General features: G+C 46.0%; 3 protein-coding genes across 5 annotated transcripts in view; 1 reads left to right on the top strand and 2 right to left on the bottom strand.

Moving 5' to 3' along the window:
• Positions 1-10: 10 nt before the first annotated feature.
• On the top strand, positions 11-3,773 carry thyn1 (thymocyte nuclear protein 1). Of its 3 annotated transcripts, none has more exons than XM_056283186.1 (8): positions 11-238; positions 2,018-2,068; positions 2,148-2,365; positions 2,480-2,548; positions 2,787-2,879; positions 2,978-3,073; positions 3,207-3,357; positions 3,538-3,773. In XM_056283186.1, exons 2-8 carry the CDS (start codon positions 2,020-2,022, stop codon positions 3,582-3,584), a joined length of 723 nt encoding a protein of 240 aa, XP_056139161.1. In that variant the 5' UTR covers positions 11-238; positions 2,018-2,019; the 3' UTR covers positions 3,585-3,773. The 3 variants fall into 3 exon arrangements, with proteins under 3 accessions (XP_056139161.1, XP_056139159.1, XP_056139162.1); XM_056283184.1 differs by having other exon boundaries at positions 13-238; positions 2,014-2,068; XM_056283187.1 differs by lacking the exon at positions 2,480-2,548 and having other exon boundaries at positions 13-238; positions 2,014-2,068.
• Positions 3,774-4,061: 288 nt separating this feature from the next.
• Positions 4,062-10,241, bottom strand: LOC130115499 (vacuolar protein sorting-associated protein 26B-like). Its single transcript, XM_056283183.1, has 6 exons — positions 9,289-10,241; positions 8,750-8,906; positions 7,607-7,771; positions 7,205-7,380; positions 5,849-5,991; positions 4,062-5,330 (listed from the first exon to the last, which is right to left on the bottom strand). The coding sequence occupies exons 1-6, from the start codon at positions 9,509-9,511 to the stop codon at positions 5,193-5,195; spliced, it is 1,002 nt and encodes a 333-aa protein (XP_056139158.1). The 5' UTR covers positions 9,512-10,241; the 3' UTR covers positions 4,062-5,192.
• Positions 10,242-19,038: 8,797 nt separating this feature from the next.
• The window catches only part of jam3a (junctional adhesion molecule 3a), a 17,843-nt gene continuing 13,022 nt past the window's right edge, over positions 19,039-23,859 (bottom strand). The window contains exons 5-8 of the mRNA XM_056283716.1: positions 21,999-22,201; positions 21,704-21,803; positions 19,678-19,807; positions 19,039-19,159 (exon numbers count right to left, since the gene is read on the bottom strand). Coding sequence (XP_056139691.1) covers positions 19,039-19,159; positions 19,678-19,807; positions 21,704-21,803; positions 21,999-22,201 — 554 coding nt within the window. The remainder of the gene's footprint in view (positions 19,160-19,677; positions 19,808-21,703; positions 21,804-21,998; positions 22,202-23,859) is intronic.

Below are 23,859 nucleotides of genomic sequence, written 5' to 3'. Positions count from 1 at the left end.
GAGGCGGAGGTGGACCGTATGCTTCGCTTCGTGTTTCGCAGCAAAACTGACATCCCCGTTTTTTTTGTTCGTGCGGAACAAACGGAACGTTGTCGTTACGTAACTCCGCCGGAACTACACGGTGTTGACATCAAGCGCTCTCCCGAAACCGTCACATGACGGAGATTTCTTCTCTCTCTCTATCTCGCGCGCCTGTAACCACGCGGGAGGGGGAAGCTCGCGGTCGACCTCTGGCTGGGTGAGTGTGGACTTGATGACGTGTGTCACCGCCGTTTACAGTTTGTCTGCTGGCCGCAGATGTCAGTCAGTCGCTCGCTCGCGGAGCTTGAATCGTTCGCGTCCGCGGGTTTGTCGGGTTTTTGTCGCGGGGTGCTGGACACGGGGAGGCGGCGTGCGACATGTGGCGCCGGCGACGCAACGCAGCCTCGTGAGCGGGGGGGGGGGGGGTAGAAATATCCGGTCCAGCCGCCGCGCGAGTTTATAGCGTGATTTTCTCGTGCTGTGGCGTTTGCAAAACTAGCGTCGCCCAAAAGCGCACACCGCCTTGTTGTCTATTTGCTTGCACAACACTTGATATCTCGAAATGCAACATGTTAATGGGTCAGACCGGAAACTTAATCCAGATGAGGAAATACCCCCCCCATCATCATCATCATCATCATCACCATGTACCTTCACCCCCCCCACCACCATGTACCTTCTATCCCCACCCACCATGTACCTTCTATCCCCCCCACCATGTACCTTCTATCCCCCCCCACGTACCTTCTATCCCCCCATCATCGTCATCACCATCATCACCATCACCATGTTCCTTCACCCCACCCACCATGTACCTTCTATCCCCCCCACCATGTACCTTCTATCCCCCATCATCATCATCACCATGTACCTTCACCCCCCACCATGTACCTTCTACCCCCCCACCATGTACCTTCTATCCCCCCCATCATCATCATCACCATCATCACCATCAACATCACCATGTTCCTTCACCCCCCCCCCACCATGTACCTTCTACCCCCCCACCATGTACCTTCTACCCCCCCACCATGTACCTTCTATCCCCCATCATCATCATCACCATCATCATCACCATCAACATCACCATGTTCCTTCACCCCCCCCACCATGTACCTTCTATCCCCCCCACCATGTACCTTCTACCCCCCCATCATCATCATCATCACCATGTACCTTCACCTCCCCCCCCCACCATGTACCTTCATCCCCCCCACCATCACCATCACCATGTACCTTCCATCTGTTTAGTTGGATATGTGGTCGATATTCTTCCAGTCATGAAATTGCAAATAAGAAACTTCTGGCTTCGGGCCCACGCGGGTCATTTCCGTTTCGAAAGCGTTTTCATTTAAAATGCTGCACCTTCTCATAGAAAAGAAAAAGCCCCCCACCCTTGTCGTTCTACAGCTTTAAGGTGTGCTGAGATACAGTCCCACTTTTGCATGGCTCTGATGACGCTGTCAGAGAAGCCAGACCAGCATCTCGGTGCACAAATATTTTTTATTTGTGTGCAGAAAGCCCCCCCCCCCCGTTCTCTGCCTCGTGTGTATTTGCGCCAACAGGGATTTATGCTGACATGGTTTTTTTACGAGAGACGGCCAACCACAATTTTTCCAAAATTGTAGAATCTGCTGATTGTGCAAACACGCTTTACCGTGATGGGATTTAGCGTGAAATCAGATTAATGCCTTTTGACTTCACTTCCATATGGCTGAATGCACTGAAAGCCTTTGTTTATGTAAGCTTAAAGGAGTTTGCAGACAGGCTTTTATTCTGTATAAATATGTTTGCATGCTTCTTAACTATTCTGTTCATCTGGTTTATATTGTGCTTTTTGTTCAGTGGAAAAACTGACCACATGCGCTTCTCCATTTATGCTAGTGCCATGGCTTTGAGTCTCCAATGTGTCGTAATTCAGAGAAAATTATAATATTTGCATCCATGCTTTTCTTGTATGGATTGTGCTTAATGTTCACTTGTACTTCACAGACAGAAATGGCCCCAAAGAGAAAGGTTCGAGGGAGTACGAAAGCAGTTAAATCTGGTGAGGGCAAAACCTGGATTCAAGTTATTTTCTGGATAAGCAATTCAGTGGAGTGATGATTAATTCCTTAACAATGCAGGCAAGGACAGCGGCCCTGGTAAGGGTGACGGCGAAGAAGTCTCTCCAGCAGAGGTCCCAACGCAGCCGGTGACGGGTAAAAGGAAAACCTCGGCTTCGGATGAGACAGAAAATCGGAAGAGGGCGAAAGGTGACGCGTCGACCAATCGCCCGCAGTATTGTCACTGGTTGATGAAGTCTGAGCCAGAGAGCCGGTTTGAGAACGGAATAGATGTGAAGGTACGAACGTGGTGACAGCCTTTTTCAATAGGTGATGATTGGATTAGTCCTGTAGTCAATTGTTCTTTACTCAAGCGGATTGCCGGCTGTTAATGTGTCTGGTTCGTGCTGCAGTTTGGAATTGAAGATCTGAAGGCTCTGCCCAATCAGACCGGATGCTGGGACGGCGTCCGCAACTATCAGGTGCAGTGGTGCCGCTAGATTTACTTGTGTAATGAAAATATGTTCGCCCGAGATAAGCGACTGCAGAATGGAATCACGATAATCTGAAGAGGCTTTAAAGAAATACCTATTTTAGCCTGCCTTGCGTTCAATTTCTGTAGCAAGGGGAATGATTTTTAGCACGAGGAAACGGAACAATTTTATTCTTGTTCTCCCGGGGAGGGTTACATGTCCTGTGAAATTCCATTATCCTCTGCAGGCACGCAACTTTATGAGAGACATGAAAGAAGGGCAGATGGCATTCTTTTATCACAGCAACTGCAAGGAACCCGGGGTTGCAGGACTCATGAAAGTAAGTCGATATCCAAGCAATTTCCTTGCAGAAAAGAAACGGGCGAGTACTGGTATTTCATCTTGGGTTTTCGTTTTTCTTTTCTTTTCCCGTCTAAGATCGAGAAGGAGGCGTACGTGGACCACACTCAGTTTGACAAAAAAGACGTCCATTATGATGCATCAAGCAAACCAGATAATCCCAAATGGAGCATGGTAAAAACAGCTGAGCAGCGGTAGTTAATAAAAACAAACTCTTAATGTTCACGGCTTCAAATTGCAAATGTGAATCCGGATAAGGGCGATGGAAGTTGGTGTGCTTGTTTCTCTTCTTTTCCCTCCCTCACAGGTCGATGTTCAGTATCAGAGAATGGCGAAGCGTTTCCTAACTCTGGCTGAGCTTAAGAAATACCACCTGCAGCACAGGACCACAGGAGGACCCTTAAAGGACATGGCTCTCTTTACGAGGGCAAGGCTGTCTGTTCAGCCCCTCACCAAAGGTATGTGACGGGGACAAAGCTGCAAATCTGCTGCTCGGACAGGGCAGCAGTTTAAGCTGCTACTAAGGTTTATTGATACTCGCAACCGTCTCAGACCAGATACAGTCTGATGCAATGCACGGCAGGCAGTAGGCTCCGAGTAAAAGCCGAGTGTAATTCATTCTACATTTTCCCCCCCAGAGGAATTTGACTTCGTCCTGAGTCTGGAGGACAAAGATCCACTGTGAAGATTTGGACCAGACGGTCTTGCTGGTTATGTGATGACATAATGTGGCAGCGACTTAAACTCCACCATCAAACCTGCATTGATGTTGAATGTAACCCCGTCTTTAAATATTTTGTTTTTTAGAAAATTTAATTTTTATATTAAAGAATATTAGATAAAACTGTGGTCTATTTCTCAACCCATAATAAAAGCTTATAATAATAGCTTAATGAACAGGAAATGTTAGGTTAGCCGACCTCTTATTGGTTATTAGTATTTTTATCTTGCACTGCTGTGCCTAAGTAAAAAATGTGTATTTAATAGATGGAAATTCACCACAGCCAATATCTGCCCATACTTGTAGTTACTGCCAGAGCCAGATCTACTGTCACATAACTTCATCAACTATTACTTTTGTTCTTTGGGAAGAAATTATTTTCATGTGTTTTCCAAAGAACCATCTCCACATTCTGCAGCTGCTACACCAAACTCTTGAGGCTTTCAATTTGGCATGAATTTATTTAGGATTTGGGGGACAAGGAATAATTGTTTAGTTATTTTGCAAAAGGTAAGGTTGTTCTACAGTGCTCACCTTGGGTTAAGAGACAGACATGATGTTAGAGGCAGAAGGATTTAATTTGCTAGATACACATAGGCACAACTTTAAAGTCTTTAGTCGGAAGGATATAGAACACTTCATAATATCAGATCTATGATACAAGCACTTCAACATCCCGTCCTCACACCACCGCAGGGCTGAGGGGAAGCATGTGAAAATGAATCGTTTTGTGGCACTGTGTGTACTACACAATCGATGTACACGAGCTTTAACGGGGCACAAGCTTAGAACAGATACAGCAGCTTCTCTTATTTACATATCAGAGGATGTGTGGCGTAATACTTAAGCCCTCTAACTTGGTTAAAAAGAAGAAAAAAAATACTCGTCCCAATTCTCGAGTCTCAATTTCACTTTTTTTGTTTTGCAGATTTTACACAAATACAATCAATGACAAAACCAACTAAAAATATACTCAGCAAAGATAAAGCGGTGTAAAGATGGTTCAAATTTCTAGACCTTACAACAGTGTTAGGAATGCATTGGATTAAATGTGGAATGTTGGAAACCCATTAACATTTCTCTGAAAATTCCATGACTATTTCGGTTGGATAATCTTAAAAACGAGTTAGATTGAAATTAAATTACAAAAACCATTAGAAATGTGTCTCAGCGTGAACAAAAAGGTTGATCGCTAAAAAATAAAACGAGAGAATCATTTACCTGCAGCAGGTTTCATACACAAGAGGTCATAACATTGATTAGTTTAATTGTCATAAAGGGAAAAAAAAATATTACCGATGAAGGAAAAGACCCGCAGCCCAAATGCCACCCATGCCGGCTCATAAAAGCTGCTCTTTTTTTCTCCTCCAACTGTTCGCTTGTATCGTGGTCTCCCTTCATCCTCCCTTTTTTTTTCTCCAGTCACCATGGCGAACAAGAGGGATGCTTCATTTGTTGTTGTGGAATGACAGGCACCCTCCCCCGCCCCCTCCTCACACACACACACACATCCCATCATCCTTCCATGGACACCAGCTTTTTTTACTGGGAGGAGACTCGGGAGGTGGACTGCTAGCCACTTTGCTCCTTGGCAGCCTGTTCCAGCGCACTCTCCGAGGCAGCGGAGCCCTCGAATCTCTGTGCGCCGATGGTGGCCTGGTGCGACATGCTCTTCCTCACCACGTCTCCTTTCCTCCACAGTGTGATTTCCTGCAGAGAACGAGGCAGTGTAAACTTTTCGACCTTTCAGAATTCCCTATCAAGGAGCTTAACCCGATTTTGCTCTATCACAACATGGGGTCACAATTCTCCTATGCTCTCGGCACTACTTTAAATGGTAAATGGACTCCCATTTTATATGGCGCTTCTCTAGCTGCAACACTCAAAAGCGCTTTACAATTAACGCCTCTCATCTTCCCATGCACGCACACACACACACACGCTCGTACAACGATGGTGGTGTCAACCATGAAAGGTTACAACCAGCTCATCGGGATCAGTTAGGGGTTAGGTCTCTTGCTCAGGGACACCTCGACATTTCTGCCTGGAGGAGCCGAGCACCGAACCGGCAACCCTCCTGGTACCGGTTGACCTGCTCTACCTCCTGAGCCACTGCTGCCACTGCTTTACTTCACAAGCTCTCAAGACGTGAGCCTCCGCCCCAGTGGTGGCATATCAGAATGTGTGTGGTGTTAAATTAATATAATAATTTATCCTGAAACACTCACCTGCTGTTTGAAGTAGCGTCTCTCCTCCTCGTCAATCAGCACCAGGTTCAGGTAGTAGCGCACAGAGAATTTCTTGTTGATGTCTCGCATGGTGGGTGTCATCTCGTAGCCGGCCAGGAACAATCGAATCGGAATCGACTCTCCTGGAACGCACAACGGGTATGATGATGACAGTGTGTTACACCACCTGATAATTAGCTATAATGAGCGAGAGCAACCGGAGCGTGGAAACCTTCCCAAGCCTGAACAGTTCCCACAATTAAATCCCTCACCTCGTACTTTTTAGTTATCACCTCCTTTCTGGGACGTAATAACTTAAGCTACCGATCAGATGAAAATAAAACACGGGCAGCATGGTGGCCCGGCGGTTAGCATTGTTGCCTCACAGCAAGAAGGTCCTGGGTTCGAACGCCAGGCCATCCCCGGTCCTTTCTGTGGAGTTTATATGTTCTCCCTGTGTCTGAGTGGGTTTCCTCTGGGGGCTCCGGTTTCCTCCCACCATAAAAGACATGCATATTAAGCTTGATACTCCTGCCTGCATCCCTGACCAAGGCGATGACCAAGAACTGGAGCTGGTCCCCGGGATATGCACAATGGCTGCCCACTGCTAGTGTACATGGCTCCCAGTGTGAGTATAGAGGATGGGTTAAATGCAGAGAATGAATTTCACTGTATGTATGTACAGTGGAAATAAATGTATCTTCTAAAAAGAAAAAAAAGTATTTCACCACCCAGTAAAACCCCATTAGTCATTCCTCTGACCAAGGTCCAGTGCTCACAAAATTCTCTTACAATCTATCCCTCATTTTTTGAGATAACTTGTTGACAGCCAGACAGACAAGGACAAAAACAACTTCCTTGGCTAACGTAATAAGGATCCGCTACACACTCAGAATGAATGGCGGGTCTTCTAGTTAACCACTGGACTGATTGGACATACGCTCCCTTACATTTTTAGTAAGGACGCACCGCTGGCACCTTTTCACTGCCGATACCAATTCCAAGTATGACTCTAGGTATTGGTTGATATCATGTACTGATCCATTCCACTATTTTGCTGAACAGTGCAGACTGAGACCATTAGTCTGGGGTCAATGGGCAAAATAGTTGAAATGGAATCACTTTCTTTTCATCCTTACAAAAACGCAGGCTTCCATGTGCCAAAAATGCAGAAAATCAAGCCATTTTGCTTTCATCCATGACATGCGACTCATGAATTTATCAGATTTAGTCCTGGGTATACTCTCCGATACCAATGCCCCATTTTAGCCTGGTTATCGGAACAATATCAGACGCCAGTATCGGAATTGGTGCATCCCTAATTTTTAGTGTTTGAAGATTCGCTGCATCACATACCCCTGACTGGTGCGCCGTCCATGATCTCGTACTTGGCAATGGTGTCGTTTTCATGGTATACGCTGGGACCGGTGCCTGTCGTCTCACGTTTGATGATATCAATCTCCATGTGCTTGATCTTAATCCTCACCAGAAGGAAGTAGATTTTCCCCACTATTACGTCTTTCAGGTGGTACCTGTGAAGGACATGAAAGAGCACAAGTCACATACAAATCGTCCAAATGCAATCGTAGAAAGCAAGAGCACGCAGCTGTAGAAATGTTGTAGACTACGGGTTTAAAGACTTTAATCGTACATAGCATTATGTCTTGCCTGGACTGATATTTTGAAGCCACAAGATACTGACTGTGGTCTGTGATATAAGGAGTTAGTGCTATGGCTGCTTTATGGCGAAGGCCTTACTTGGATTTGTTGTATTCAAACTCAATGTGGAGACAGTCTTCAATGCCCACTTCCATTTTTATGGATGAGTTGAGCTCTGGATACGTGCTCAACGTGTGTACCACAATGTCCATTTCTTTGCTGATATCATTTAGCCTCCTGCTGACAGTAGCTCGCAGAAAATACCTGCAAATGTAACAAAGACAGATTAAGTGAACTACCAGGAACGGTTAAAGGCTCAATATTTACTGTGCACCAATCTAGATGTAGGCTATGTATAGGAACATGGGATATACAGTGTAATGTTTTGTGTAAAGTGATCCCAACATTAACTGACACAGCTGGAGAATGACCTCTCGCTTTTGCTGAGAGGGATGTAAACACACAAACTGATGTTCATCACATCAAACTGTTTGGTAACATAAAGTATAATATCAACCACAATTATCCATCCATCCGTCCATTACCCGAGCCACTTATCCTGCTCTCAGGGTCTTGGGGATGCTGGAGCCTATCCCAGCAGTCACTGGGCGGCAGGCGGGGAGACACCCTGGACAGGCCACCAGGCCATCACACAGGGCCAAAATACAGACACGCGCACACACGCACACGTACACACACACACACATTCATACCTAGGGGCAATTTAATATGGGTGATTCACCTGACCTACATGTCTTTGGACTGTGGGAGGAAACCGGAGCCCCCAGAGGAAACCCACACAGGCACGGGGAGAACATGCAAACTCCACACAGAGGACGACCCAGGACGACCCCCAAGGTAGGACAACCACGGGGCTCGAACCCAGGACCTTTTTGCTGTGAGGTGACCGCGCTAACCATGGCACCACCGTGCCGCCCACCAACCAGAACTAGTTTTCAAATAATCCTCCCCCAGATATTTCAGACCTGATTTTGTGAGAAATTTGGGGTAATCCATTCTCATCTTTAATTTAAACAACAAAACCATGCATCATGTGACAACATCCAAATTTCATCCTGGTACAATAGCACTGCAAGGCAACAAAGGATAGCATTGAATTATTGCCCGGCCCTACAATAAACAGTAAGTACAGGTTAAAGACTAGCACATAAAGTTACCCATTTCACTGGCTGTAAAAAAAAGAAGCAGCAAAGTGAATGTTCAAACTCTTGCTGCCCTTACCTTAGTTTGACATTCTGGCCTGTGTAGGACTCGTACGGTTTCTCAACATGGGTGAACTCAAAGTCAAAGGTCTGTGACTGGGTGAGCTCTCCGGGCCTCGCCAGGTCCTTCACCAGGGACACGAACTCATGGTGGTTTCCTCTGTCATAATACAGCTCTGAAGGGAGAAGACCAGCTCTGTATCAAAGTGACACAACGTCCTGAAACCTGTGAAATGAAAGTTGTGGTTGTGTGTGCGTGTGCGTGCGTGCGTGTGTGTGCGTGTGCGCGTGTAGCAAAGCGTGCGAAGAGGCATGCTCGCAAAGCTACCCCTACCCCCTCCAGCACCACTTTTACATGCCCGGTCTGCAACCGCAACTGTGCATCCTGGATCGGACTATTGAGCCACCAAAGGACCCACAAACAGAAGAAGATGGTCATCATCGGGCACGATACACAACCAGCAAGCAAGCGTGCGTGCGTGCGCAAGCGTGCGCGCATGTGCTTGCGCGTGCGTTGTTTTTTTTTTTGTTTTTTTTTAATCAAGATGCGATACCCACCTATCTGCCCGACAAACTCGATCTTGATCCCCTGGTGTTCCAGCCTCCTCCCCGGGTTCTTCAGCGTCACGTTCACCTTCCCGCTGACCGTCTCGCCGTCGTAGAACAGGAAGTACTTGTCCTTCTTCCCATCCTCGGTCTTGTGCTCGACCTTCTTCCTCGTCTCGGCGTCGTTCAGCACCACGTCGATTTCTGCGCTTTGCCCGAAACTGAAGAAGCTCATTGTCGTGGTAACGAACGTGTGCTGCGCTAAGCTGGCGGAAGCCCAATGTACGCCCCTGTCAGGCCACTCGCGAAGCGGCGACTACCGAGGCCGCCTCAGTCCCGCACACACACACCCCGGCTCGGCCGCCTCAGTCCCCGCACACACGCACCCCGGCTCGGCCGCCTCAGTCCCCGCACACACGCACCCCGGCTCGGCCGCCTCAGTCCCCGCACACACGCACCCCGGCTCGGCCGCCTCAGTCCCGCACACGCACCCCGGCTCGGCCGCCTCAGTCCCCGCACACACGCACCCCGGGTCGGCCGCCTCAGTCCCCGCACACACGCACCCCGGGTCGGCCGCCTCAGTCCCCGCACACACACCCCGGCTCGGCCGCCTCAGTCCCCGCACACACGCACCCCGGGTCGGCCGCCTCAGTCCCCAGAAACACCCCGGCTCGGCCGCCTCAGTTCCCACTCCAGCCGCAGCCGCCCATGACAGGTGGGAAGTGGAGCACAGCGGCGACGTTACAGAGGTGCCTGCGCCTCCATTGCCTCCGCTCCCGTCGACGAAACCTAGTAGCGGGACGACACTAATCACGCAGCGCGCCAGTTGCCTCGTTCCGCCCCCCCCTCTGTCGAAATAGCTCAAACTACCCCGAGCCGCCGTCTGCCTCTAACCGACGTAGCTCGCCTGGTACGGATACATGACACTTAAAGCAAAACAGCGAATGTTGTCAAACCACCCGGAAGTCCGGACGAGGCGCTGCCGGATTTACTTCCGGGTGGCGCCCTTTCAAAATAAAAGCGCTTGCGGAATCGTTGTCGACGATATGGGGAAAAAACATTGTCACGTATAAAACTTTGATTTTAAGCAGAAATGGTGCTGGAATACGACGTTTTATGGTCCCCCCCCCGTCGATTTGGCAGAAACAAATTGATTTGTTTTAAAATGCGGTGCGCTCCAGTTGTTTGTTTTTGTGCATTGAATGAATTATGATGACGTATTTCGAACATGCAAATAAGCCACTGCCAATAATCTGAAGCGATCAATAAATCGACACATCAGATCAAACAACAACAAATCTCCGTGTGCAACAAACAACAACAAATCTCCATAGGAGGGAGTATATACTTGTTTTCCCCCTCCCTACCCCTTCTCACCGACTCTTAAATCAATTCAGCCACTATACATTTCAAACTCAATTCCCACCGCACTGTATAGTTCAAATTCAATGCAATATAGTTCAAATTCAATGCAATATAGTTCAAGTTCAATGCAATATAGTTCAAATTCAATGCAATACAGTTCAAATTCAATGCAATATAGTTCAAATTCAATGCAATATAGTTCAAGTTCAATGCAATATAGTTCAAATTCAATGCAATACAGTTCAAATTCAATGCAAAATCTGTGTATCTCCACAATTTACCATTCATCAAGACTGCACACATATTGTAAATACCTCATGTGACACACTGCATATGGTACACATATAGTGTAAGGTAACATGTACTTTATTAATCCCAGTGGGGGAATTCATCCTCCGCATTTAACCCATCCTAACACAGACTGGGTGCAGTGGGCAGCCGCCGTGCAGCGCCCGGGGACCAACTCCAGTTCTTCTTGCAACGCCTCAGTCAGAGGCACAGACAGGCCTAACCTGCATGTGATACACCCATAGTGCACATACTGCATGTGACAAATCTATAGTGTACATACTGCATATGATACACATATAGTGTGCATACAGTATGTGATATACACTGCATGTAATACACCTATAATGTACAGCCTGCTTATGACATAGTGTACATACAGCTTGTGATGCACCCATAGTATAAATACTGCATGTGATACAACTATAGTGTACATACTATATAGGATAAACCCAGTGTACACTGTGCATATGATAAGCATATAAAGTACACACTGCATGTGATACACCCATAGTGTACATACTGATACACATATAGTGTATATACTGCATGTGATACACCCATAGTGTACATACTGCACATGATACACATAGCATAACACCGTATGTAATGCACCCATAGTGTACATCCTGAATATGATACTGTGGCGGACACTGGGGGCTATGCCTCTCACCCAGCAGGGCTGTGAGCTGGGGGTGTGGTTTACGTTCCCGGGCTCTCTGGTGCAAGGTTGTTCCTGTTTCAGTTTGGTTTTGGAGCTGAGGAATAAAGTTCAAACTCGCCTTCGTCTCCTGTGTTTTTCCTCATCCTGCCACAATACACCTATAGTGTACATACTGCATGTGGCACATCTATAATGTACACACTGTATATGATACATATATAGTGTACACACTACATGTGATGCACATATAGTGTACATACTGAATGTGACACATCTATAATGCATATATAGTGTGCATACTGTATGTGCCACACATATAGTGCATGTGATAGCCAGCATGTGGACTGTGATGCCAGCATCTCGCAACCTCCTCCCTGGCTCTCCTAGTCGTAGCAGGCTGACAGTGCCCTGTAGACAAGCAGAGGTTCAGTCGTGTTTATCTGTGCCAGGTAATGTTTAAAATTGTTGCTAAAGCCGGTAGAAGCATCACATCTAGCTGTTTAATGTGTATCATGTCCTTAAAAGAAAGCGCCCTCTGTACCCTCAGCAAGACTGCGAAGACGACAGCATTGTTCAAACTAGCTCGCCAAAAGAGAAAACAAGGGAAACGAAGAGCTGGGTCACGGTGTCAGCTATGCCACTTGAAATGGGCTGGACCATTTAAGGATCTGTCTTTAGCTGCTAGTTGTTGTTTGTTTTTATTCTGAATTAGTTGTGTTTTGTTTCGTATATGTTGGGCTATTTGGCAAAGTGGCTTAGTTACTTACCCAGGATGCAACCAACAGGCTATAATCTATAATCTAGCTTCTCCTGCGTATTTCCCAGAAATTCAAAACCAAAATTCACTGTAGCTCATAGCAATACTGTGCTTAATGCTTGCAATAATACATCTGCGTGCTCAGAAGCGCAGACATCCGGTGACCCACCTACCAGTGTCTGTGGGTAGGTCAGTTGTTGGGCCGTGTGCGCCGGTGTTCGGTCATTGCGGGGTCATATGGTTCTGAATCAGCACGTTTCTTTCAAAAAAACACTGGGTCTGTTATTTAACTGCTCCCATAAAGGAGACGTTTAAATCTGCTCTTTACTTGGTAGACAGCCAGAGGCATATAGGTCCCATGGGCTGTCCTGGCAATCACCGACTCAGAAGTCACAACACTGGCTGAGAAAATTCCCACAAATAACCGTCATTGCTTTATATCTGGTACAAGGCAGCTATGTTTCCATAGAGCGGTCCCTCGAGTGAATTTAAGAGCAATTATTTAGACATAAAAAATACAGAAACATTGACTTAACTTAATATTCACAATTTTTCAGCCATTCCAAAAAAAAAAAATGAAGCAAATTTAGCCAATAAATATAAACAGCTTGTTATTGAGTAAGTGGGAGCGTATCACTCAAGGTTAACGGATATTACACTTAATGCCACGACGTGTAAGGCGTTAGGATTTCACTTGTCATTCTCCTAATGAATCCACAGAAATCGGGCTGAGCACCTTTTCATTACATCGGGAAGGGAGACGGCACGGTGGCGCAGTGGTTAGCGCCGTCGCCTCACAGCAAGACCCAGATGGCATCCAGATGTGGGCCACTTCAGGCAGTGATGCAGCACTGATGGCCTTCTTCTGGCCCTGACTAAACGGATGTGAGCCTGAAGTGGCCCACATGTATACTAGCACATATGGCCCAAATATGCCAAATCAAATATGAGCCTTTTTTGGCGAAGATGCGGTGCTCTCGGCACCATGTAATCTGGATGTGACTCTGAAGTGGCCCGTGTGGTAAATGGTGAATATGGCCCAAATATCACAAAACAAATATGGGCCACCTTTGGCAAATATGTGGCACATGCGGCATTGCTATGGCTTGGTTCTGGCCCAGATCTGGCAAACAGGAGCGGACCGCCCAAGTGCCACCATTCCACGCGGTGTGTGGGCCGGATGGAAGTGTCGTGTGTGGGACGGGTCCGAGCCACAGCAGTTTTGCTATCTGGGGAAGGTCCTGGGTTTGAACCCCGGGGATGTCCAACCTTGAGGGTCATCCCGGGTCGTCCTCTGTGTGGAGTTTGCATGTTCTCCCCGTGTCTGCGGTGGGTTTCCTCCGGCTGCTCCGGTTTCCCCCACCATCAGAAAGACATGCATGTTAGGGTTAATACTCCTGTCTGTTCCCCTGACCGAGGCCTGGCGAGACGATCCGGAGTTGGTCCCCGGGTGCTGCGTGGCGGCTGCCCACTGCTCCTAGCTACACAGCTAGGATGGGTTAAATGCAGAGAAGAATTTCCCCACAGGGATCAATAAAGTAGTTAAAAAGGAGAGAGAGACAGTTAGAACTGGTCCTTAGCTGTACTGCAGTGGTAAAACTGTCTAATTCCCTTCCAGGGTCAATAGGACAATTCCCCCTATCGTGCAGCATGGAGCAGGAATGTCTTGCCCTCATGTGTTCGGGGGTGTCATCCGGAGCAGATGAAGGTCGAAACCGACAGGCGTCCAAATCCACTTGTGCCCGGGGCCGCCGAAAGTGTAGAGAGCGCTCTGGGCCGAGCGTCAGCCGTGCCGCTTGAGCTCCGGCAGGTCGTGCGGGGTCACACCGCCAAGCTCGAGCTCTCGCTGGGGGACTGAGCCTTTTCTGGCCTTTTCTTCTAGCAAATCCTCATGGCCCCTCCGGGCTTCCCCAGTAAGGGGACGGATCTAAAAAAAAAAAAAAAAGAAACCCCCTCCCCATCCGGCAGCTGAACACCTCTCTCGTCCGGCGGTCCTCTCAAGTACTTCTGGGTAGACTTCTGTGTAATCATCTGGCGACAGCTCGGTGAGGACAGCCCCCCGGGCCACGGGTGTGCCTTTGTCATATTGTCAGCCCCGGGATGGCCGCCTGCGAGTCGGCCCGGCTGGGTACTAGAGCGGCTAATGCCTCCTCCGTTTTCAGCTCCATCACGTTCTCCGCCATATGTCACAGTGAGCAGGAACACAATCTGCCTTTTTCAGACTTGAAGCATCGCCTTGTTTTATCAGTGGGTATGGGGGCGGGGGGGGGGGGGGGGCAGAACTTGAATTCTCCCCGGACCGGGCCCCTCGATGGGGACGGATTCAACACAGCGGGAAGAACCTGGGTAGTCCACCGTGCAACAGCACGCAGGTTTTCAACCCAACCGACTCGCCATCAACGGTAGCGGCACGGTGGCCCGGTGGTTAGCGCTGTCGCCTCACAGCAAGAAGGTCCTGGGTTCGAACCCCGGGGTTGTCCAACCTTAGAGGTCGTCCCGGGTCGTCCTCTGTGTGGAGTTTGCATGTTCTCCCCCGTGTCTGCGGTGGGTTTTCTCCGGGTGCTCCGGTTTCCCCCGCCATCAAAAAGACATGCATGTTATGGGGTTAATCCTCCCGTCTGTGCCCCTGAGCAAGGCAGGGCAAGACGGTTCCCGGGCGCTGCACAGCGGCTGCCCACTGCTCCTAGCTACACAGCTAGGGTGGGTTAAATGCAGAGGAAGAATTGCCCCATGGGGTTAAGAAAAGTAATTTTTTTAAAAATCCACTCATTTCACCGATTCGCACACCGGTGGGACCAAATGGGCGCAACTAATCAGTGAAATCTGCTGGTGAGGAGTCCAGCTGGAGGGAAAACCTGCATACCCTCATCCACCCATGGCGGGTGGTTGAGGGCCACTGCCCTACACAGTCATGCCGAACCCAGGTAGCATCCGGATGCGGGCCACTTCAGGCACTGGCGGCCTTCTTCTGGCCCTGACAAGATGGATGTGAGCCTGAAGTGGGCCACATGTATAACAGCAAATATGGCCCAAATATGCCGAATCACATGGGGGCCTTTTTTGGCAAACATGCGGCGCTCTGGGCAACATGTGATCTGGACGTGGCCCTGAAGTGGCCCCGTGTGGTAAATGGTGAATATGGCCCAAATATCACAAAACAAATATGGCCACCTTTGGCAAATATGTGGCACATGCGGCATTGCTTTGGCTTGGTTCTGGCCCAGATCTGGCAAACAGGAGCGGACCACCCAAGCGCCGTCATTCCACACGGTGTGTGGGCCGGATGGAAGAAAGAGGAAAGTCGGGTGTGGGACGGGTCCGGGCCACAGCAATCTTGCTATCTGGGGACTCGTAAGTCCGAGTTCTGTTCTGCCGTTTTATCCGCCGGGGGTTTTCCTGCTATGTGTATGTCTGGGGAGAGGCACAGGTTCGTTAACGAAAGCTCAGTGATCAGTTTGTCTGCTTATCTCACGGAGACTTTGCTCGCCTGCCCGACGCCGGTGTCAGGTCTTCTTCTGGTGTGGTGCAGCTGAAAACTGATTCCCAACACTGGACACCTCCAGGTTTATAGGAAGTGTGCATGGACATCCTGTCCCTCCCACACCGTCATGCCTAGCCTGGATAGGTGGTGCTGTTCATGGTCCCGTGTCCTCCTTCCTATAGTCCTGGCTGTACTGTACGATCCTCTTTTCACCCTTTGTCATGATAGGAGGGCCATCATTTTTTTATTTTTGGGATTTTTTTTCTCTCTTTTTCTCCCCAGTTGTATCCGGCCAATTACCCCCGAGCCGTCCCGGTCTCTGCTCCACCCCCTCTGCCGATCCGGGGAGGGCTGCAGACTACCACATGCCTCCTCCCATACATGCGGAGTCGCCACCCGCTTCTTTTCACCTGACAGTGAGGAGTTTCACCAGGGGGACGTAACGCGTGAGAGGATCACGCTACCCCCCCCCCCCACCCCCGAACAGGCGCCCCGACCAACTGACCAGAGGAGGCCCTAGTGCAGCGACCAGGACACACACCCACACCCGGCTTCCCACCCACAGACACGGCCAATTGTGTCTCTAGGGACGCCCGACCGAGCCGGAGGTAACACGGGGATTCGAACCGGCGATCCCCGTGTTGGTAGGCAACGGAATAGACGGCGGCTACGCTACCCGGACGCGCCCCAAAATGCCATCCTTTTACAATGAAGGCCACAGAGCACACCACCACCCAACCGGACAAAGTTTTAAAGTCTAAAAAATAAATGTCTAGTTAAAACGTATTTAATAACAACATTAACAGTTATGTCCAACCAGCACGTAACACTTGACAACACTTCCCGAGTTACCATTACACACACCATCCTAATGACAGCCTTGAACTCTGACCCTTGTCGTTCAAATGATGGGACGGGAGGCTGCCGGGGTCAACGCCGCAGACACACACTGGACAGGGAGTACTGTAAGTCTCTTTCCATCCACAGGTTTTATTGCCATATTTACAATAAGGTGTGTGTTGGTCAAATGAAAATACAGCGGTGAACTGAAACGTATTTATGTACATTTAATACTCAAGTCAGAACTGGACAATATGTCCAAATATTCACAACATTATTCGTAAAGCACAGAAGGTCACTTGTACACGGGGACAGCACTCTGGAAATCATATTCATACCAAGTATATACTGTATGGTACATATGGAGTTGCAGCATAATGGGATATACAGTATTATAGTTCACCCAAGTTCCTTTTGTACACAGGCATATACGCATTTACCGCCTGTGGGAGTGACACCGGCTGATGAATTGTGCCTTTCGAGTCTACACTCATCAGCCTCTTACAGTTTACTACTTATTGCCCTTATATAACTACAGTATATACACAACCATCCCCCGCACGAACACACAACGGGTTTAGTCTGTCGATCGGAGACGATGGAAAACAACCTTTTTCTTTTGGTTGGTTTTTTTTTTTGCAAAATAATTTCAGTGTACAAAGTATAAAGTCGAGGGATTAAAAAAGAGGATCTGTCCGTAAACCGCGTAAAGGAACGTAACGTCCGGCGTTGCTGTGCGGCGAGGCTGCGGGGCCCCGAGTTGAAAGGTCACAGCTCTGAGGGTGTCATGCTTGTATGGTTAAAGCGGTGAGGGGAACGAAACGAAACAGTCTGAAACGGAGCCTTAAATTATATCTCACCAGAAGAACCGAAAAAAAAAACACCCTTTATAAAAACGATGGCGTAGGAAAGCAAGAGGAACGGCGGTGTTGCGTGACTTTGGCAAGTTGGTAGATTCTGTTTCGGTGTGCGTCAGAAAAACGCGCCGTGTTGCACCTCAGATTCTGTCACATGGAGCATCGACGTCGCACTTTGACCTCCTGTTAGTGTTTTTTTCTTCCCCTCCTTCCTGTTCCCCCACTTTCTCACGTGTCAGATGATGAACGACGATTTGTGGCGGAAATGGCCCTGTGAGGAAAAACCACAGCAGAGAAACAAACTCACAGCAGCTTCGGTCTCACTGGGGTTGTTTTCCTGTTCAGTGACGTGGACATGTACAGCAACACCATCATAATGATGTCATAACAATATATGATGATAATACCAATATAATCATGATAATTATAGTTATAATATAAGATGACAATAATTATAATATATGATGATAATATAATAACAGTAATAATATATGATGATAATACCAATATAATCATAATAATTATAATTATAATATAAGATGATAATAATTATAATATATGATGATAATATAATAATAGTAATAATATATGATGATAATACCAATAAAATCATAATAATTATAATTAATGATGATAACATAATAATAGTAATAATATATGATGATAATACCAATATAATCATGATAATTATAATTATAATATAAGATGATAATAATTATAATATATGATGATAATATAATAATAGTAATAATATATGATGATAATACCAATATAATCATGATAATTATAATTATAATATAAGATGATAATAATTATAATATATGATGATAATATAATAATAGTAATAATATATGGTGATAATAACAATATAATCATAATAATTATAATTATAATATAAGATGATAATAATTATAATATATGATGATAATATAATAATAGTAATAATATATGGTGATAATACCAATATAATCATGATAATTATAATTATAATATAAGATGATAATAATTATAATATATGATGATAATACAATAATAGTAATAATATATGGTGATAATACCAATATAATCATGATAATTATAATTATAATATAAGATGATAATAATTATAATATATGATGATAATATAATAATAGTAATAATATATGGTGATAATAACAATATAATCATGATAATTATAATATAAGATGATAATAATTATAATATATGATGATAATATAATAATAGTAATAATATATTGTGATAATAACAATATAATCATGATCATTATAATTATAAGATAAGATGATAATAATTATAATATATGATGATAATATAATAATAGTAATAATATATGGTGATAATAACAATATAATAATAATCGTAATAAAAAGATTATTATTATATATGATATAATATAATTATAATTATACTAATAATAATATATGATGATACATTATAATGATATTGATAATAATATATGATATATATATATAATAATATAGGATAAGGATGAATAAGTTTGTGGCTGATTTCAACTCTTGATAAACCAAAACACACAAAACAGTGTGAACAAGGCCTTTGCTGGTTGTGTGTTGTTTACCTCGTCTGCATCGCCATAGTCGACGCCATCGTTGTGCGCTGGCATTTTGTAGCTGAAATTTGAGAGAAAAACACAATGTCTTCAAAACAATGAAGCACGGGAGTCAAGAACGGTTTAGTGCATAATTACACTAATTAGCTCTTGTCCATAAAGTGCCGCCTCACACACATTTTGCGCTGATAACATGAAATGATGAGTTGTGTGATGCACACTTTCCCTCCCTCACGTCATTAAATGCTCTGTTAAGCTGACGACTTGCATCCCCCCCCTTTTTTATTTTTAAATTTCCCCCCTTTTTTTCTCCCCAGTTGCAATTGGCCAATTACCCCACTCTTCCAAGCTGCCCCGGTCACTGCTCTACCCCCCCTCTGCCGAGCCGGGGGGGGGGGGGGCTGCAGACTACCACATGCCTCCTCCCATACATGTGGAGTCGCCAGCCGCTTCTTTTCACCTGACAGTGACAGTGGGGAGTTTCACCAGGGGGGACGTAGCGTGTGGAAGGATCACATTATTCCCCCCCAGTCCCCCCCCCCCCCACAGGAACGTGTCACAGCGCTCGAGGCCACTCACTTGTTTTCCGCGTGCTCCCTGCTGGAGAAGCAGCCGTGTTTATGAGCGTGACAGACGCCCATAGTCAGGAAGATGAACGCCACAAAAGCGGCGAACGACTTCAGAAAGATGCCAACGATGTCGACGTCATCTGGAAATATTCAGAGAGGACGGTGAGAGAGACGAGACACTTGAGCGGACGACCTCAAGAAGCCAGAATGACAAGAGAGAGATATTAAGGCCGATGATGGATGCCTCAGTACAGCAACATGGCTGAGCAGGGGGCCAGGGACACACAATGGCTTGTGTTGTGTAGCACAGTGGTTCTCAACCTTTTTGGGGTCCTGGACCCCCTGCGTATTTTTGATCTACCCTGAGGACCCCTCCACCTGATCTTGGGGGAGGGGGGTTGCAATTTGATAGAAACAGTAGAAACTGCATTTTAAATTGCATTATAGCATTTATTCACTCTTTGGGGCAAAAATAAAAGCTTTCAGTTGTAACTTAGATATAGTTAACAAAACAGAATTCTTATGCAGCAACTTTCAGATATATGTAACAAAACAGAATATGTATTCAGTAACTTTCAGATATATGTAACAAAACAGAATATGTATTCAGTAACTTTCAGATATATGTAACAAAACAGAATATGTATTCAGTAACTTTCAGATATATGTAACAAAACAGAATATGTATTCAGTAACTTTCAGATATAAGTAACAAAACAGAATATGTATTCAGTAACTTTTAACAATGCAAACGGGAGCGAGATCTCTTATTAAAATACAATAAATTACACTTGTGAAACAGATGTGATTAGAGAAAAAAGTCCCGTTACCCTTTATAGTTTAGGTAGATAAAGGTCTCAGTCACATTTGAGTAAAATAATCCTATTTCTATAAATGTCATAGGATCTTTTTTTTAAAGATATTTTATTTTCACGGACCCCTTGCAATTACATCACGGACCACTAGGGGTCCGCGGACCCCCGGTTGAGAAACACTGGTGTAGCACACACCAACAGCACCGGGGAACTTATAGGAACATAATTTGACGTTCGACATCCCTGTGAACAGCACAGGACACGTAAACGTACCACAATACATCGACTTTTCAGGGATTTAGGATTTCTCTAACAGGTTTTCCTAAGAAGGTTCGACGAAAGCCTCTGATTTATTGTAAATAACATTTTCAAATTGAATTACATCAGATGTTTATCTCCAAATAATCACCCATCCAACATCGACCAGTGCCATGTCAGTTTTCCCCGATCTGCCGAAACAACGAAATGAGCATTTACACAACACGCTCAATCCCTTTATAGGCAACGATAATGAATATTCATTATCCACCACTAGTAGATAATGAATATTCATTGTCTACTAGTCGCAGATAATGAATTTTATAAAGAATTAGATTATCTACTTATTATCTGATTATTATTAGTAGCAGTAGTAGATCTACTAGTAGTAGTAGTAGTAGTAGTAGTAGAAGTAGATAATAAATATTCATTGTCTACTAGTAGCGGATAATGAATTATATAAAGAATTAGATTATCTACTTATTATCTGATTATTATTATTATTAGTAGTAGATCTAGTAGTAGTAGTAGTAGTAGTAGTATATAATGAATATTCACTGTCTACTATTAGCGGATAATGAATTACATAAAGAATTAGATTATCTACTTATTATCTGATTATTATTATTAGTAGTAGAAGATCTACTAGTAGTAGTAGTAGTGGTAGTAGTAGTAGTAGTAGTAGTAGATAATAAATATTCACTGTCTACTAGTAGCGGATAATGAATTATATAAAGAATTAGATTATCTACTTATTATCTGATTATTATTATTATTATTAGTAGATCTAGTAGTAGTAGTAGTAGTAGTAGTATATAATGAATATTCACTGTCTACTAGTAGCGGATAATGATTTATATAAAGAATGAGATTATCTGCTAGTAGTAGATAATCTAGTAGTAGTAGAAAATGACTATTCTGTGATAACTGCAAAATGTTAGAAAGACGTGAACATCAACTCACAGACTTCCATCGTCTGTGGGGAACACTGGGCGTGCCCCGCGTCATTCTTCGCCTGGCAGAAGTACTCCCCCGCATCATCCTTCCTCACCCTACGGAACTTCTGCGGAGAGAGTTCACAAAAAAATGACTTTGAGCCGAGTCCAGAGCAGTCTAGTACGCCTACAGAAGACCTGTAGGAGACAAAGATCCACCAACTGAACCGGCCAGTCAGCCGGCGCAACAGAATACGTGGCTGAGGGTCCCCCCCAAGGCTCTTTTTGGGGGGGGGGTGGTCCTCATCAGACCTATATCTCACCAGACCTCCGGTGTCAGGGTTTATGGTGTAGGAGGAGTTCATAAACTTAGGGCTACTCTTGGGGTCTTGGGGAAGCTCCTCGTTGTTGTGGAACCAGCGGTACTGTGAGGCGGGGAAACCCTCGTTCTCCAGGCAGCGCAGCTCCGAGGACGTCCCGACCGTGACCGCCACCGGCACGCTGCACCGCGGTACCACCGGCTTCACTGCAAAGACAAGAATCTCTAATGAGAGGCGTTGGCCATGTTTCCGTCAAAGTATTATTTTCTTTTTCTTTGGATTTTCAACCAAATAACCCCACTCCCGGTCGCTGCTCCACCCTCCTCTGCCGATCCAGGGAGGGCCGCAGACTACCCCATGCCTCCTCCCATACATGTGGAGTCGCCAGCCGCTTCTTGTCACCTGACAGTGAGGAGTTTCCCCAGGGGGACGTAGCGCGCGGGAGGATCACGCTATTCCCCCCTCGAACAGGTGCCCCGACCGACCAGAGGAGGCGCTAGTGCAGCGACCAGGACACACACCCACATCCGGCTTCCCAACCGCAGACACGGCCAATTGTGTCTGTAGGGACGCCCGACCAAGGCGGAGGCAACACGGGGATTCGAACCCGTGTTGGTAGGCAACGGAAAAGCCCGCCACGCCACCTGGACTCCCCTCGTCAAAGCGTTCTCACGCACAAGCTTAAGTATCTCATCTGAAAAGCTGGATGGAAATGGTAAAATTTGATAAATCTAGATATCGCAACCCCCCCCCCCCCCTAAAAAAATATGGTTTAACCCTGGCTTGAGGTGGTTTTTGTATTCGTTGACAGAGTTCAAGTGTGAAACGGCTGATGGGAGACAGGATCATTTCTTTCTTAATCTCAACTGGTCCATCTTTGTCGTGGGTCATTGATGGACTCATTACATCTACTACTTTCGGCTGCTCCCGTTAGGGGGCGCCACAGCGGATCATCCGTTTCCATCTCTTGCTGTCCTCTGCGTCTTCCTCTGTCACACCATCCACCTGCATGTCCTCCCTCACCACATCCATAAACCTCCTCTGTGGCCTTCCTCTTCTCCTCTTCCCTGGCAGCTCCATATTCAGCATCCTTCTCCCAATATACCCAGCATCACTCCTCCACACATGTCCAAGCCATCTCAATCTTGCCTCTCTTGCTTTGGCTCCAAACCGTCCAACCTGAGCTGTCCCTCTAATATACTCGTTCCTAATCCTGTCCTCCTTCATCACTCCCAATGAAAATCTTATCATCTTCAACTCTGCCACCTCCAGCTCCACCTCCTGTCTTTTCCTGAGTGCCACTGTCTCCAAACCATATAACATAGCTGGTCTCACAACCATCTTGTAAACTTTCCCTTTAACTCTTGCTGATACCCTGCTGTCACAAATCACTCCTGACACTCTTCTCCACCCACTCCACCCTGCCTGCACTCTCCTTTTCACCTCTCTACTGCACTCCCCGTTACTTTGGACAGTTGACCCCAAGTATGTAAACTCATATGCCTCCATCACCTCCACTCCTTGCATCCTCACCATTCCACTGTCCTCCCTCTCATTCACACATAGGTATTCTGTCTTGCTCCTACTGACTTTCATTCCTCTTCTCTCCAGTGCATACCTCCACCTCTCCAGGCTCTCCTCCACCTGCACCCTACTCTCGCTACAGATCACAATGTCATCCGCGAACATCATCGTCCACGGAGACTCCTGCCTGATCTCCATCTTAGTGGACTCATTACATAGGACATGTAAAACTCTTCGGGGTTTTTATTTGCTTAAACAGATCTGACGGAAAGGCAACTTAACGTATGGTAATTTTTTTGCAACATTTACTTTTTCGCGTGACATTTGTTTGAAAGTTGGA

Source organism: Lampris incognitus, chromosome 7, assembly GCF_029633865.1.
Source record: "Lampris incognitus isolate fLamInc1 chromosome 7, fLamInc1.hap2, whole genome shotgun sequence".
NCBI classification, from domain to species: Eukaryota; Metazoa; Chordata; class Actinopteri; order Lampriformes; family Lampridae; genus Lampris; species Lampris incognitus.
Note: the sequence above shows the minus strand (reverse complement) of the source record. Positions and strands in the feature narration are given on the sequence as shown.

Bases quoted from the DNA above. Each gene is read 5' to 3' on its own strand.
- thyn1 (XM_056283186.1), top strand. From the start codon at position 2,020: ATGGCCCCAAAGAGAAAGGTTCGAGGGAGTACGAAAGCAGTTAAATCT. The intron at 2,366-2,479 runs GTACGAACGTGG...TTCGTGCTGCAG, and splicing joins AGAACGGAATAGATGTGAAG to TTTGGAATTGAAGATCTGAA. The intron at 2,549-2,786 runs GTGCAGTGGTGC...TATCCTCTGCAG, and splicing joins ACGGCGTCCGCAACTATCAG to GCACGCAACTTTATGAGAGA.
- LOC130115499 (XM_056283183.1), bottom strand. From the start codon at position 9,511: ATGAGCTTCTTCAGTTTCGGGCAAAGCGCAGAAATCGACGTGGTGCTG. The intron at 8,907-9,288 runs GTGGGTATCGCA...TTCTCCCTTCAG, and splicing joins CGAGTTTGTCGGGCAGATAG to AGCTGTATTATGACAGAGGA. The intron at 7,772-8,749 runs GTAAGGGCAGCA...TTACATTTGCAG, and splicing joins GGCCAGAATGTCAAACTAAG to GTATTTTCTGCGAGCTACTG.